Source organism: Podarcis liolepis (genome assembly GCF_965112155.1).
Source record: "Podarcis liolepis genome assembly, chromosome: 17".
Lineage (NCBI taxonomy): Eukaryota > Metazoa > Chordata > Lepidosauria > Squamata > Lacertidae > Podarcis > Podarcis liolepis.
In genome coordinates this window covers 20,914,516-20,930,668 of record NC_139571.1, presented here as the reverse complement: position 1 = coordinate 20,930,668, position 16,153 = coordinate 20,914,516, and the positions used below count along the sequence as shown (strand labels likewise).

Below are 16,153 nucleotides of genomic sequence, written 5' to 3'. Positions count from 1 at the left end.
CAGGACCTGCTGGCGGACAGCAATGACCAAATTACTTTAATAGCGGCTGAATTTTTAAATGCTGTCCATGAAGAGAGAATGGGCCATGATAAAGAGACTTAGTGGTTTTTAATGGTAGGTGATGTTGCTGTGTTGTATTATATTATCTATGTACATCGATTTATTTCCTGGAGTTAAGAATAGGTCTGGGATAAATTGTGTTCGCTGAGCCCGTATTTTATACAGCCTGTATATGATGTTTGTTTGTTAATGTGTGGTGTGCTATGCCTAATAAAGGATTTTGAATTGAATTGGAAAACAAACTGTGCCACTTTGAGCTCCTTGCAGGAAATACGAGGTCTAACTGTAGGAAATAAATAAAATACTATTCCCGTGTTGCAGGTGGGGGCTCAGGCTGACAGGGTAACCTGACAAAATTAATTCAGTGGCTGAAGGCTACTAATTAAGGTGCTCATCCAGTATGCTGTACAGTGGTACCTCGGGTTACAGACGCTTCAGGTTACAGACTCCGCTAACCCAGAAATAGTACCTCAAGTTAAGAACTTTGCTTCAGGATGAGAACAGAAATCATGTTCCAGTGGTGCGGCGGCGGCAGCAGGAGGCCCCATTAGCTAAAATGGTACCTCAGGTTAAGAACAGTTTCAGGTTAAGAACAGACCTCCAGAACAAATTAGGTACCACTGTACCCGATAATCCTTGCAAGTAAGGAAACCTACTTTGCCTAGAAACCACCTACTGCCAAGAATGTTTGGAATGTGTCTGTTCTGTAGTGCATCCTCTGCTTTCACTGTCCCACGTTCTCTAACCTGATGCCGCTCCCCTTTCCAGCTATTTGCCGGTTCCCGTGTCAGAATGGCGGCGTCTGTGAGAGACCAAATGTGTGTTCTTGCCCAGATGGATGGATGGGGCGTCTCTGTGAAGAGCGTACGTACCTTTATTATTTTTTAAAAAAATTCTGTGTGTGCTACCCACCTTAAGCACCTGAAATTACAGCCGTACCTTGAAAGTCAAACAGCTTAGTTCCTGAACGTTTTGGCTCCCAAACGTTGCAAACCTGGAAGTGACTGTTCCGGTTTGGGAACTATTTTTGGAAGCCGAACGTCCGACGGGGCTTCCATGGCTTCCGATTGGCTTCAGGAGCTTCCTGCAGCCAATCAGAAGCCATGATTTGGTTTTCAAATGTTTTGGAAGTTGAACGGACTTCCAGAACGGGTTCTGTTTTACTTCCAAGCTCGACTTCTTCTTTCTTTGGCAATCACTCGTAGCCAAGTAATATTGTATTCCATAACCACAGTTTTAACAATGAGTCCGTAAGTGACTGTGGAGGCCAATTCTGGATCCACATGTCCTTCCACAGTGGGGACATAGGAGTTGATCACGGTGAGGGTTCGCCAATCGTGCCTTCCTCGTAGCACATTTATCCCTTGTGTCCTGAGTTCGAGTGTCTTCAAAGCCCATGACACCTTTGGAAAAGGCTGTTCTCCAATTGGAGCACTTGTTTCCGAATTGTTGGTGTATACTACATTTTTAAAGATTTGCCTTGAGAGAGTCTTTAAACCTCTTCTGTTGACCACCAGCATTACGCTTTCCATTTTTAAGTTCAGAATAGAGTAGTTGCTTTGGAAGACGATAATCATACGACTGTATTCATCCCAAGTTTCCATCCACATTACTGGCATTTTCAGTGCTTGTCAGAATCGGTCCAGAAATAGTGAAAAGTTAAATCTTCCACAGAGAAGTTTGGACTCCCTCACTATCCTGTATCACGATTGGTTCATGCCAATCATGCATCCCTCAGCGATGGTCATCTATCTGCAGCAAAACCCTAGAAATAACCAATCTCTGATGAAATACTGAAGCCACAGTCCTATCAGCATGCTTAGCTTGGAAATAACCCCCCTTTGAACCCTGTGGGACGTACGCCTAAGTAGATATTGCACTGGACTGCGCTGTAATAGTAGCAAATGTAATAAAATGTAGTCACAAAAGTTCTTCCTTCTCCGCACCCGGCAAGTTCAGATTGTTTGGGAATTGCAGAGCAGTGGCGTAAATATTACAAGGAGCATCCAGTGCACATCATCTTCGTTTGCTAGCATTTTTTGTAACCAGGTGAACGGATTATACATAAAAGATAAAGAGAGTCTAAACAACTCCGAGCCCAAATTTGCACTTCAGAGAGCAAAAACCAAGCAGACAGTTAAAAGAGAACCAGGTCAGGTGTATTTGGTGCGCCAGCTGCCAAAGCAAATGGAAATGACACTGCCTTGTCGGAGCCCTTTCTTTTAAAAGGGTTCATCCTACATTGTACGGGAAATGCAATGGGTGGTATTGTGCTACGTTTTGCTCAGAGAAGATCCTATGAAATTAATGACCATGACCAGCTGGTTCTGTTAGCAAAAGCCCACATAAGGATTTCCACTAGTGCAATGCCCCCAGTGTCAGATTTACGTATAAGCTAAACAAGCTATAGCTTAGGGCCCCACTCTCTTGGGGGTGGGGGCCCAAAAAAATTTAAAGGGAAAAAAAACTGTGGATGTACATTTCCAAAATATAAGATAAAATAAAACCTACATACAGCAGCAGTGTTTTGTGTTGTGTAGGCTCCTATGATGTAAGTCATGGGCCCCGCCCCGCCTGCTAGCCTGCTCCCTAAAATATCACTGGTTTGCTCATTTCTATATATAGGGAGCCTACATTCTGCATGGACTGGTTGCAGGGCAACATGTGCAAATGGCTTTATAGATACCTATTAGGTCCATAAATTGCCATATAGCATATATTCAAGACAAAAAACAGTGACAATTTGTTGTTGGCAAAGGACAGCTGGACATATAAAGGGCCCCATTACCTTCAGTAGCTGAGGGCCTCATCAAACCTAAATCCGGCCCTGAATGCCCCCCAACTTGCCTCTCTCCCCCATACCACCACAATGGTCTACGGGAGTCAAGAGAACACCTGGAACAGTGCAAGGGATGGGAGGAAGAGAGGAGATCTTTCCAACAAGCAAGAGGTAACGCTTGCACTGATGGAACATTTGCAAAAGCAAGTCGCCGAAATCCTCTGTAATTTAGGTTCATTCATTTCTATAGGTCTGCTGCCAACCTGTCTTTCCCCCCTGTACAGACAAATATATATGCCTTCATTCCCACTGTTTAAATTAACATATTTACATTTACAAAGCAATTATAAATATTGAGAAGCTGTTTGAAATCCAAACAAAGCAGGGAAATTTCTTCCAACTTGTATACTCTATGCTGATCACAAAACATAACCTTTTCTAATGATAGTTTCTAAAGCAGTATTCTAGGTCTGCCTGCCCCCTCCCCCCTTTATGCTTGAACAGATCAGTCAGAGGTGGAGCAGACACACAGCGCTGGCCTTGCATTTGACATGTCACCGCTTGTTTCCTTACCTTAGTGTCGACAGCAATGCTAAACCGAGACTCCCAACACTTAGGGACTGCTTTTGTGCTCTTGGTCATTGTGATCTGCCACCTCAATTCACTTTTCAGCTCTCTTTTGTAAGGAAAGGAATGGACAGCTGTCTAGATCCATCAAAGTTCATGTTTTCTTTTCTTTTTTCCCCATTTGGCTTGGAATGGTAGTAACATCCTATGGGGGAGGCTTAAGAATGCCTTATCTAATGTCATCGCAGTTTGTAAAGGATCTAATGTCGAGGATGCTGCCAACCGCTGATATTTCATGTGCCTCTTAACTCAAAAAAAGAGTTAAAGGTTGCTGTTGAAAGTGCAGTTGGGAATTGTATAAAGACAATGTGATTTAACAGGGTAAGCTAGGGGAAAACGTTTGCAAAAACATATTTTTAAAAAACCTGGGCATTTAAAAAATATATATTTTTGTTTTTATTTTGCTTTAAACTTTAACTTTAAACAAATACAGATAAATATAAACAACCAAAATTACAAAAGAAAAATCCTCAATGATAATAATAATGGAAAAGGCTTTAAAAAACCTACAAAAAATATCAAAGTACATGACATAGAACATAAGCCAATATGGGAAAGAAAAAAGAAAGAGGAAAGGAGAAGGAGAAGGAAGAAAAAAAGGGGGGTGAGCGAAAACACAAGAAGGCTCGTCTATTGTATGCTTCCGTCAAGGTCACAACAGATCATTATTCTTATCAGTTCTCTCTATCTGCATTCCATAAAATCCCTCATCTTGGTATCAGGGAACATTTCCCTATACGGTATCATTCTAAACATAACCAGGTCTTTATTGATGAACCCTTATCCCCTAGATAATTACCGTATTTTTCACTCCATAAGGCGCACCGGACCATAAGGCGCACTTAGTTTTTAGAGGGGGAAATCAAGGGGGGAAATCTTATTTCCGCCCCCGCCCCCCCAGCCCCAAAGAGCAAAGAAGCCAAGACAGCGAGCGGGATCCATCCTCTTTAGCGGCGCGCAACCTCTCCAGCTGGGAGAGGCTGCGCGTGGCTATGGCAATACCCCCACCTCCCACAAAAGCCCACAGGAGCTGCGTACCCTTTAAGGAGCGCGCGGCTTCTGCGGGCTTTTCTACAAGGAGGGAGAAGGGACTGACTGGCCGCATCAGTCCCTTCTCCCTCCTGGGGAAAGCCCGCAAGAGCTTTTCCTGCCTGCCTCCCCCCTGCATTCGCTCCATAAGACGCACACACATTTCCCCTTACCTTTTAGGAGGGAAAAGGCACATCTTATGGAGCGAAAAATACGGTATGTTTAAATAAGCTTGGGCATTTTAGTTCAATCATCCCACTTTATGAAAGTGGTTTTTCTGGTCCTAATATTGATGCATTTATTTTCTCTGGTACTCCCCCCCCCCTGCATCTTCTCTTTAGCAATCTGCATCCTGCATTGCCTGAATGGAGGTCGCTGTGTGGCTCCTTACCAGTGTGACTGCCAAGCAGGGTGGACCGGATCCCGTTGCCATCAGGGTAAACCTGTCTCACTTTGTGCCTCCCGCTATCTAACAGCAACATCTGTTATGCTGGTCTGTAATTGTTTCTGGGAAGCTTTGAGGGACAATGTCATAATCTTATCGTTGCACGCCACCCCAGTCTACTGAGACCTTAGGGGTTCCAGGCACCGAGGAGTCTGTGGTGTCTTTATGATATATGGCTTATTTACACACATATGCAACCTGAAGCTTTCAGTAAAGGGGCTCACGGCAGCAGCACCCCAAAAGTCACCAGCTTATTCCATGATTGCAGCGTCAGCATCCATTCTCTGCAGTCTTCCTTGCTCTGAAAGCACATCCCAGCTCACCTTCTCTGCTTCTTGGTTACATCACTCCCTAAACTAAGCCCTCATTATCTACAGGGGGTGGGGCTCCAATTATTTACATACCAACTCCTTTTTCCTTGAATGCTTTGAACTTCTGGTGGTTCACCCCAGGCAGAGACAACTCAAAAGACATTTCATCGACACTTGTTGATTTGGCTAGGTTTGCCAAGTCCGAAACACCAACCCAGGAAATGTGCCTCAGCTAATTAGCTTTGACATACATGCTAATTATCGAGGCTTAGAATACATGCTATGCTTCCTTAGAATCTAAGCCTTGGATAGACCTACAAATAAGCTTAATTAAAAATATTACATTATGTTGTAAATAAGTATTTTTCTTAACTGGTCTTGCAATGAGAGTTTTCCAGCAAGGATGTTTCCACAAACACTCATAGCAGTGTTAACATTCACATAGACCATTTAGCTATAAAATCTACATACAATATTTCCCAGTTGTTGTTTTTTTTTTAAGTGGGTGGAGCTATGGTCTCAACCACTGAGCCTCTTGGGCTTGCCGATCAGAAGGTCAGCGGTTCGAATCCCCGCAACGGGGTGAGCTCCTGTTGCTCTGCCCCAGCTCCTGCCAACCTAGCAGTTCGAAAGCACACCGGTGGAAGTAGATAAATAGGTACTGCTCTGGTGGGAAGGTAAACAGTATTTCCGTGTGCTCTGGCTTCCAGACAGGATGTTAGTATTTCACGCCTCCGTTGCTGCAGATGAGATTGGTGTAAAACACATCTGCAGCAACGGAGGCATGAAATACTAACAGGAGTTTGGATTTGATATCCCGCTTTATCACTACCCTAAGGAGTCTCAAAGCGGCTAACATTCTCCTTTCCCTTCCTCCCCCACAACAAACACTCTGTGAGGTGAGTGGGGCCGAGAGACTTCAAAGAAGCATGACTAGCCCAAGGTCACCCAGCAGCTGCATGTGGAGGAGCAGGGAATCAAACCCGGTTCACCAGATTACGAGTCCCCCGCTCTTAACCACTACACCACACTGGCTCCAGAAGTGGTTTAGTCATGCTGGCCACATGACCTGGAAAATCTGTCTGCGGACAAATGCCTGCTCCCTCGGCCTGAAGAGAGATGAGTGCCTCAACCTAATAATAATAATAATAATAATAATAATAATAATAATAATAATAATAATAATTTATTATTTGTACTCCGCCCATCTGGCTGGGCCTCCCCAGCCACTCCTGGCGGCTTCCAACAAAGATTAAAAACGCATCAAAATGTCACACATTAAAAACTTCCCTGGACAGGGCTGCCTTCAGATGTCTTCTAAATGTCAGGTAGTTGTTTATCTCTTTGACATCTGATAGGATGTCACATTTGATATAGTCACCTTTGACTGGACTTAACCGTCCAGGGGTCCTTTACCTTTACCTTAACCTTTTTACCTCAGGTCATACGAAGTGGGCTGCAAAAGTACTTTGACACAGAACGCAGGGAGGGGCACACACTGCCTTGTGGGGGTGGTGGAATTTGAAGCACGCACCCCTCAGAGCCCTCATGCTGCTTTCTACCCAAAGCTGGCTAAGTGAGGCACTGGGAACTCTAGGAAGGAGATGTGTGGGCCCTCTGGGTCCTAGAGCCCTCCTACCTCCTTCCCAAAACTGGGAAATCACTAACTAAGCTTTGGGAAGGAGGTAGGAGGGTGTGAGGGTCCTATCAGAGTCCTCGCACCTCCTTCCCCAAACCAAGCACCTCGCTTACATGGCTTTGGGAAGGCAGCGTGAGGGCATCAAATGCCCCTGAGGGCCACCTAAAATGCCTTGATAGCCACCCTTTGGACTCCACCCCTGGTTTAGGTGCACACTTGAAATAACTTTAAGCATACTTTTAAAATGTAAATGTGTGTGGCAAGCTCATGAGGGTCGCAGTTGAATGTATTTGCCTTCCGTTTCCAAACCTGTAATATTCAAGGCATCCATTATGTATTGTCTTCAGAGGATTGCGCCAATGTTTTTTTAAAAATAAACTCCTTAAATAGGACTTCCAGTTCTGTCTTGGGCTGCAGCCCTATGAGGTATAAGCCCCGAGGGAAAACAGTTGGACTTCTAAGTAAACAGCCATAGGGTTGCACTCTCAGTTATTTGTTCCTATCGAACCTAGTCTTTGTGTCTCAGATTTAACAGGAAATGCTAGGGTTTTATCTCTCTGCCCATTTTCCGGGTAATTAAATAGCTAGCACAGTGAAACTACTATAGCTATCACATGGCTATTTGGGCACTATTCCTACTGAGTAAGATTAGTTCCTTAATTATTTGTCCCTTATAGTTCAGCTACAGGCTGTTCCTTTTAGTATAACAGCTTCCACAGAGATTCTGCCCCTTTTCCCACTTTACATCCATGTCCAGTTATCAACAAACAGAGAAGTCCTTATCAAATCATTGCATTTTTCAACTATTTGTTTTCTGTACCTTTCTCTCTTTTTTTTGGTTTTTCTTTCCATTCCCTGTTTTCTGGGTTATAAGAACTGAGATGGATTCCGCGCATGCAGGTTAAGAGAATTGGTTTAAAATGTATGTTTCTGGAAACAAAAAACAACAAGTGACTTTTGCTGTCATGATCCCTTCATGTCTGTCAATGGAAACAGGCACATAAAAAGGTAAAGGGACCCCTGACCATGAGGTCCAGTCGCGGACGACTCTGGGGTTGCGGCGCTCATCTCACTTTACTGGCCAAAGGAGCCAGCGTACAGCTTCCGGGTCATGTGGCCAGCATGACTAAGCCACTTCTGGAAAACCAGAGCAGCACACAGAAAAGCCATTTACCTTCCCGCTGGAGCGGTACCTATTTATCTATTTGCACTTTGGCGTGCTTTCGAACTGCTAGGTGGGCAGGAGCAGGGACCGAGCAACGGAAGCTCACCCCTTCGCGGGGATTCGAACCGCCAACCTTCTGATCGGCAAGCCCTAGGCTCTGTGGTTTAGACCACAGTGCCACCCACGTCCCTCCCTTTAATCTGCACCCATCACAAAAAGTTTGTGCCATAGAGAAATAAGTCCTATTTTGCATGTACAAATTCATCCTCAGTTGTAAGCGTATGTGTAAATATTTTCTGTTCTCAAGGAACGAAAATCGGATGACACTGCAAGGAGCTCTGAAAGAAACCTCCCTGAAGTTTGTCATGATTCATGCCTTCCTTTTCTGAAGAAAGGGTTTGGGGGAACAGTGGGTGGGTCATTCCTTCTCTTTTTTTCAGCAGCCAAAAGAAGAAAAAGCCAGTGGATATGAAAAAGCAAAGCAGTGCAGAGAAAGGCTGAGGCCTATGGCAATGAAGGAAATGTACATATGGGCAGGAAGGCGTAGGAATAAAGAGGCAGAGCTATGAAGGGCAAACTGTCCGCTTCCACTAGCCACTGAAAGTTTCTCCCTAGACCTCCATTTGCTTTGCCTCCACATGAACAGAACAAAAACCCCTGGAGTTTTCAAAACTGATGTACAGAATCCTTCCATTTGTTTATTATTATTTTTAAAAGACACCTGCTTGCATTATCATGGCAAGCCATGCAGTTAAACTGGCTGAAAACTTGTTCAGTTGGAAACGGTTATGTGTAAGCAGTTACAGTGGTACCTCGGGTTAAGTACTTAATTTGTTCCGGAGGTCCGTTCTTAACCTGAAACTGTTCTTAACCTGAAGCACCACTTTAGCTAATGAGGCCTCCTGCTGCTGCCGTGCCGCCGGAGCACAATTTCTGTTCTCATCCTGAAGCAAAGTTCTTAACCCGAGGTACTATTTCTGGGTTAACGGAGTCTGTAACCTGAAACGTATGTAACCTGAGGTACCACTTTATACAGGCCACAATGTAAACTGGGACGGCAAGCCTGCGTCTCCCCCTCCCAGATGTTGTTGGGACTACAACACCCACCGTCCAGTGTGGCCCTTCAACATCTGGAAGGCCCATGGGTTAGCAACCCGTGATGCAAACAAATGCTAATGTGGATCTGTGGTCTTCTAATACAGCTGTCTGCCAGTCTCCATGCTTAAATGGTGGGAAATGCGTACGACCGGATCGGTGCCATTGCCCGTCACCTTGGACTGGACACGACTGCTCTAGGTATGTATGTAGTTTCCCCTGCGGCTTGATGGAGGTAGAAACTGTCTCTCATGTCTTGCTACGCTGCCATTTCTACAGGGATATACACTCTGTATTTATCACTCCTGTTATACAAAAATCTCCAAATGGGTCCGAACTTCAATGTCTAAAACTCCTGGTAGAGGACAAGGATCCAGAGATCACGCTAAGGGTGGCCAAATTCTGTGCGACTGCCATAAAACTTAGGGAACAAGCTGTACTACCAAAATGATTAAGGTTAATTTTAGGTTATATTTTAGTGATCAAGATTTAATATATATTTTTAACTGCAGCTATATCTGAATTGCCTCTGTCATACCCAATGGCAATTCAATGTATTCCTGTTGTGTTTTATGATTTTCCTGATATAGTAAGAGCCAGAACTGGTCTGTGACCATAATAATAAAATTCAATTCAATTCAATGTATGTAGTTTTGGTTTAAGAGTTTCGTCCCAAATTCTGACCTCTCTGTACACACAACCACTTACAACAGGTCTGGAGAAGGTAGAATCATTTGTTGTTGTTGTTTAGTCATTTAGTCATGTCCGACTCTTCGTGACCCCATGGACCAAAGCATCCTAGAATTGTTGAGTTGGAAGGGACGCCATGGGTCATTGATTCCAAGCCCCTGCGATGCAGGAATCTCACCTAAAGCATCCAGGACAGATGGCCATTCAACCTCTGCTTGGAAACCTCCAAGGAAGGAGAGTCCACAACCTCCCAAGGAAGCTGAATGCGGCCCCCTGGACCTCTTTCTTTGACCCTTGGAGCTCCTCCCCAGCCTCACTTCCAGGCCCAACACCTTGCTCACCCTATTTTGCACTGGCTCCCCATTAGTTTCCGCGCCCAATTCAAAGTGCTGGTTTTGACCTATAAAGCCTTAAACGGCTCAGGACTGCAATACCTCAAGGACCGCCTCTTTCCATATGAACCTACCCAAACCCTGAGATCACCTTCTGAGGCCCTTCTTCATGTGCCTCCTCCTTGAGAGGTCCGAAGGGTGGCAACACGAGAACGGGGCCTTCTCTGCAGTGGCTCCCCATTTTGTGGAATGCTCTCCCCAGGGAAGTTCTCCTGATGCCTTCATTACAAACCTTTAGGCGGTAGGCAAAAATGTTCAGTTTTTAACCAGGCAGGCCTTTGGTTGATCTGTTTGACATCCTATACCCTTTTCAAATGTGGCTCTTTTTTGGGGGGGTGGAGCTTTATTGGGTTGTTTTTATTCTGATTATATATGTTGTGATTTTTTCTGTGAACCGCCCTAAGACCTCCAGGTGTTGGGCGGTATATAAACTATAATAATAATAATAATAATAATAATAATCAGCGCAGACGTCTTCCTGATGCAGCACACCCTGCTTTGTCCTTGTGTGTAATGATCTGTAGTGAATAATTAACCTGTTTTTTCCCCTCTTGTTCCATGTGTGCTAATCTAGGAAAAGGAAATCTGGATTCCACCACTTTTAACATGAACTCTGGACATTCCAGGACTGATCCAGTACACCCTGGTATTTTACAGGCATTGTAAAATCGAACCCAGTGCAGGGTTTGTTTGTTTTTTAAAACAAGGGCAACGTGTTTGAGTTTTTTAAATGTTCTTTTTAAATTTTGTATGATGTTTTCTTAATACTTTTTTTATTTTGAAAAGAACCACCTTTTTCACATGCAGAAGTGTTATCGTATATGCTGCTGTCAGTACACACAAATGTACAAACAATGTTGTCGACTGAGAGTATTTTTTAATTATTGTTGCAAATCCTTGAGCATAAGTTGTGCCCTGTCATCCTCTGGTTCACACACACACAAACCTGCCCGTCCCACCAATTTTCGAAAGCAGTTTTTTATGTGGCATGGAAACCCTACTGCTTGAAGGAGACAAATTCCTCTCTCCCCACTTCCCGCAACAGAGAAAGAATTGTGCGATTCTTTCAGACCTGACCATCACAATAATAAGTAGAAGGCATCCCCCCTCGATTAGCTCTGGTGTGAAGCAACACACAATCACTTTACTGTAGATTTATGGCTTACATATTTAAAACACACACACACACACACACACACACACACACACGTGTTGTGGTGGTGCTTGGTTGCTGTTTAATTCAGAATTAAATAAACAAAACACTAGTTGCTGTTTTCGTAAAAGAGATGGAAATTAGGCTTCTTATTTGCCTGCCACTGACATCATTTGTTTGCTGTCCTTCCTTCCTTTTTAAATATATATATTCATTTTCCATTTTCGTTCATTACATACATCTCAAATTCTTAATGTTTACTACATATTCCTCCCTCCCCTCCAAGACTTCCCCCAACTTGCGTTTCTGGTTTGTTTCTATTTTCACCCACTTTGCTGTCTCTCAACAGAAAAAGTTATTAATAACAGAACATCAAACCTTAAAAACATAAAAATAAAATTAAATACTTCATCTTATTTCACTATCTTCCAAGCATTTTCTGATGCTAATAATGTGGATGTTTATTTGCCCTCCTTCCTTCCTTCCTTCCTGAGGCCGTTACAACTAGTGATCCTAAGCAATACAAAGGAGTGGTGGTCACGGTGCTGTAATTGTCATCACCAGAGATCTCAAACTACAATGATTCAGCCACTGCAAAAATTAAAAGGTGGTCAGGAACAAAGGGGGAAGGACGATGTTTGGACCCAGTGCTAATTCTGCTGTATTTCATGTATGAATTTACTACTTTCCAGCCTAAATGTTTTCCATAGAACAACAGGTGCTTCTTCCACACTTCCTGCTCTCTACAAAAAATGACACTACAGTGGTGCCTCACAAGACGAAAAGAATTCGTTCCGCGAGTCTTTGTCTTGTGATGTTTTTCGTCTTGCGAAGCATGGTCTGTCGCAACTGCGCCTCTTCAAGCGGCTTTAAAAAAAAAGTGCAAGACGTTTTCGTCTTGCGAAGCAAGCCCATAGGGAAATTCGTCTAGCGAAGCAACGCAAAAACGGAAAACCCTTTTGTCTAGCGAGTTTTTCGTCTTGCGAGGCATTCGTCTCTTGCAGGGCACCACTGTATTTGCTCGCTTAATGGTCACTCCTTGACCTTTGAATTCTGGTACTACCCCTGCCCTGTGGCAACTTATTTTTGGCTTCAAAGAGTATTGCAGCTTGCTCCTTAGAGGTGTAAATGGGCTTAGCATTGCTAGATTGTAGTTCACTGTCACACAGAGCAATGTGGCTGGTGAGGGCATCTTTTCCCCACACTTTGCCGCTTCCATATTGCATTGCTTGCAATACCTGTGATTAGGACTCAAAGACTTGCAGAAAAACAATGCAATTTATTTTTTTATTATGAGCGTATTGCAGTTGCCCATAACTTAGGCTTGTGGTGGTGGTTTTTCGGGAAAGTGTGGATGGAAACAACGGTGGCATCCATCTCAAGTTTTCAGGAGGCTCGTAGTATGTTTGCACGTAATCTATGTTTAAACAAAATGATCGAAGACTGAATCTGCCCTGTAGGCTTCTGTGTTGTTGTTTTTTTAAAAAAAATGGTAGTGCACTGCAAATGTTACACACAGGTGTGAACAAAAGAGGACATAGGAGCCAGCCCCTAGGGGCCAAGGTCCCTTCGGCCCCCTCAATAAAATATTTGAGGGGGCCGAATCTACTGCCCCCCACACAAGTTGATGGGCATTGCCATTCAAATGGTGTGTGTCACATACTGTGATCAATAATGTGGGGTGGGGCTTTCCTGCTCCCCCCCCCCCAATATTTTATTCAAGTTGGCACCCCTGAAACAGGGAATGAGATTACTTCCCGTCTGTAACGTACTTGAAATACCAGTTCTGTGCCACCCACTTAAGCATTTGTGTTGTGGATAGACAACCATGACTGTTAGCAGGGAAAATATCTCTGTACCTGGGAGTTAAACATCAACTTTCAGCTGATTGTGGAAGACCACTGACTAGGGCCCTGGTTTGAAAGCAGCCCGTGTCTCTAATAGCAGTCAGATTCATTCCAAAAGGATAGGAAATCATTGTTAATCTTGTATAACCTCACTGTTATGGCCCTTTCTGAGCACAGCTGGGCTCTCCCTTTCTGGTGCATGTGCACAACTACAAGAATTTTATTTTTAGGTTTTTGCAGGGGCTTGGAGATACTAAGAGCAAACAGGATAGAAAAACAAAACATACAGCTCTTTTATGAGGAACCTTTAAAAAGTAAGAGGAGGAGTTGAAATAATGAAAATGCATTTTCCAATAAATATATGGTCACCACTGTCTAGTTTTGTTTAGTTTTTTAAAATCATTTTTATTAAGTTTTCCATTTTAACAATCCAATCCAATCACATTAAGTATTCCAAATTATACATATACATATCAAATAATCCAAATATTCTGCCGAATTATATTTTTTTTATTGGGACTTCCCATGCTTCAAGTTTGGGGGGGCTCTGATCATCTCGTATCTCTGCTGCTTTTGATAGTCATTTCCAATAGTTCCTTTAAATCTTCCTGTTGTTAACCTACCACTGTCTAGTTTTGAGCAGAAAGTGTAATGAAGAATCAGCCCTGGGAGAGCAACTGTGTATAACACTGACTAAACTAAGAATATATTGTCCTGCAATTCCACTGACGTTCTTTTTTCACAGCCTTCACCTCTTCATTATTTGCTCCTGTCATTGCAACAGCAGGCAACAATCTCCACAACATAATGCACATGTGCTGGAACATAGCATACATACACTAATGATTAGCTTGTCTTCACACAGAGACTTTTAAGAGAACTTGCTGTTCTACAAGATTTACAGAGCGATACATGCGCAGACCAAACCCTATGCATGTTTACTCATAAGTAAGTCTTGCTGAGTTCAGTGAAGAGTAACTCCCAAGTGAGAGTATATTTCCACCTTAGAAACCTTCATTGAGTGGGTAAGAAAGGGAATTTAAACTCAGCTGCCATTGCCTTCCTCGAATCATTGTAAAATTGCCCCATTTTCCTCTGTGTTCAAGCATTCTGTGTATTATTTTATCCTGGTGGCATTCTGAATCATACCTTTCCCTGAAAAAAGCCCGTCTTTTGAACCACACTTTGGATCTGAGAGGCGGGGAAATGTCGGGGAGGGATTATAAAGCCAACCGACCTGTTTTCAGTTCTATCTGTTCATACATTTTGTTGTTTATATGGTGAGCAGGCAGAGAGTTCGAAACCTAACGACCCAGAGACAACCCTCAAGAACAGCACTGCTGCTGCGATGCAGTTCCTAGAGGAAGCAATAAAAGGCTGGATTGGTGAATTTCAATCTCTTTTTACTATACGAAATCCTCAGAGGAATTAACCTGTTGTTGTTTTTTAAAAAGATTAAATTCAAATAATGTATTGTCATTTATGTCACTGCTTGTCATGTGTTTGAACAACTTCTGTGTGATGCACTTTACATTGTAAATAAAGTTGCACCCCATTTATTACCTGGACTGCTCATTGTTGACACCAATCAAAGGGGGTCTCTTTCTTCGCCCAGGCCAGCCCCACCTGGCCTAATGTCAGGGACTGGACATGGTGGAACCTTCCGGAACCTTCCTGAGAAGAGGAGGGCAGTATAGATTTATAATGGTGGTTTACAGAAAGTCATGTTGTTGTTGTTGTTGTTTAGCCATTTAGTTGTGTCTGACTCTTCGTGACCCCATGGACCAGAGCACACCAGGCACTTCTGTCTTCCACTGCCTCCCGCAGTTTGGTCAAACTCATGCTGGTAGCTTCGCGAACACTACCCAACCATCTCATCCTCTGTCGTCCCCTTCATCTTTCCCAACATCAGGGTCTTTTCCAGGGAGTCTTCTCTTCTCATGAGGTAGCCAAAGTATTGGAGCCTCAACTTCAGGATCTGTCCTTCCAGTGAGCACTCAGGGCTGATTTCCTTCAGAATGGAGAGGTTTGATCTTCTTGCAGTCCATGGGACTCTCAAGAGTCTCCTCCAGCACCATAATTCAAAAGCATCAATTCTTCGGTGATCAGCCTTCTTTATGGTCCAGCTCTCACTTCCATACATCACTACTGGGAAAACCATAGCTTTTACTATACGGACCTTTGTTGACAATTCCCTAAAACATTTGCACTCCATTTGCACTCCCTAGACCTATTGAATGCACACATAATATCAATCACATGGAAACCTTGATGAGCGTATACGAAAAGTGACTCATGGCCACATGTTAGGGCCTGGCAGTGAGAAGGGATGAAATAATTACAGCATTGTATGTTGTGGGTTTGGCTGAACAGCTTGCTGTTTTCCAACACAGATACGCCGGCTTATGGTTGATCTGCAGTCTGGTTTCAGTACTTCAGCCTCCATACCGACACCAACAGTATGACACAGAAACTCATGATGCTCTGCAGGTGGAGGAAAATGCTTGCCCAAATCCACAACGTCGCCTCGAGGTCTTTGCTCATCAGAACTGGTTTAAGAGGATTAATGCCATCAGAGGGAATTCAAGCTCTGAGCCACCCCAGCAGTTAATTGCAGGAATCATTAAACAGCGTGTAATGTTTATTCTCCATAACACATGCCTATAGCCTTTTCAGGGCATAGAAAGGCTGGTGGCCACACCTAGTGATGCTTCTCTTTCAGATGTTGCCAGAACCTTAATGAGATCTTTAAAGATGTCACTGAGCCTAATACAAACTCGGGAAAGGGGGGGGGGTTGCAATTCTCTTTGGCAGAGTGTGGGGAGGAATGGAAAAGGCCAGCTCAACAACAAATGTCCACAAATGAGCTAGGAAGAACACCTCTTTCATTTTACCCAGACCCCAGCGTGGAGAGAGAACAA

The 16,153-nt window shown here is 43.6% G+C and overlaps 1 protein-coding gene across 2 annotated transcripts in view; it reads left to right on the top strand.

The window, feature by feature from the left end:
- Positions 1–14,791, top strand: part of SVEP1 (sushi, von Willebrand factor type A, EGF and pentraxin domain containing 1) — a 127,606-nt gene extending 112,815 nt beyond the window's left edge. Inside the window, exons 47-51 of one of the 2 annotated variants that reach the window (XM_083482095.1) lie at positions 829–924; positions 4,837–4,932; positions 9,258–9,351; positions 10,807–12,148; positions 12,390–14,791. In XM_083482095.1, coding sequence (XP_083338221.1) covers positions 829–924; positions 4,837–4,932; positions 9,258–9,351; positions 10,807–10,837 — 317 coding nt within the window. In that variant the 3' untranslated portion in view covers positions 10,838–12,148; positions 12,390–14,791. Of the gene's footprint in view, positions 1–828; positions 925–4,836; positions 4,933–9,257; positions 9,352–10,806; positions 12,149–12,389 lie in introns of those variants that run through there. The other variant, XM_083482096.1, reaches the window with a different exon arrangement.
- The last annotated feature ends 1,362 nt before the right edge of the window (positions 14,792–16,153 follow it).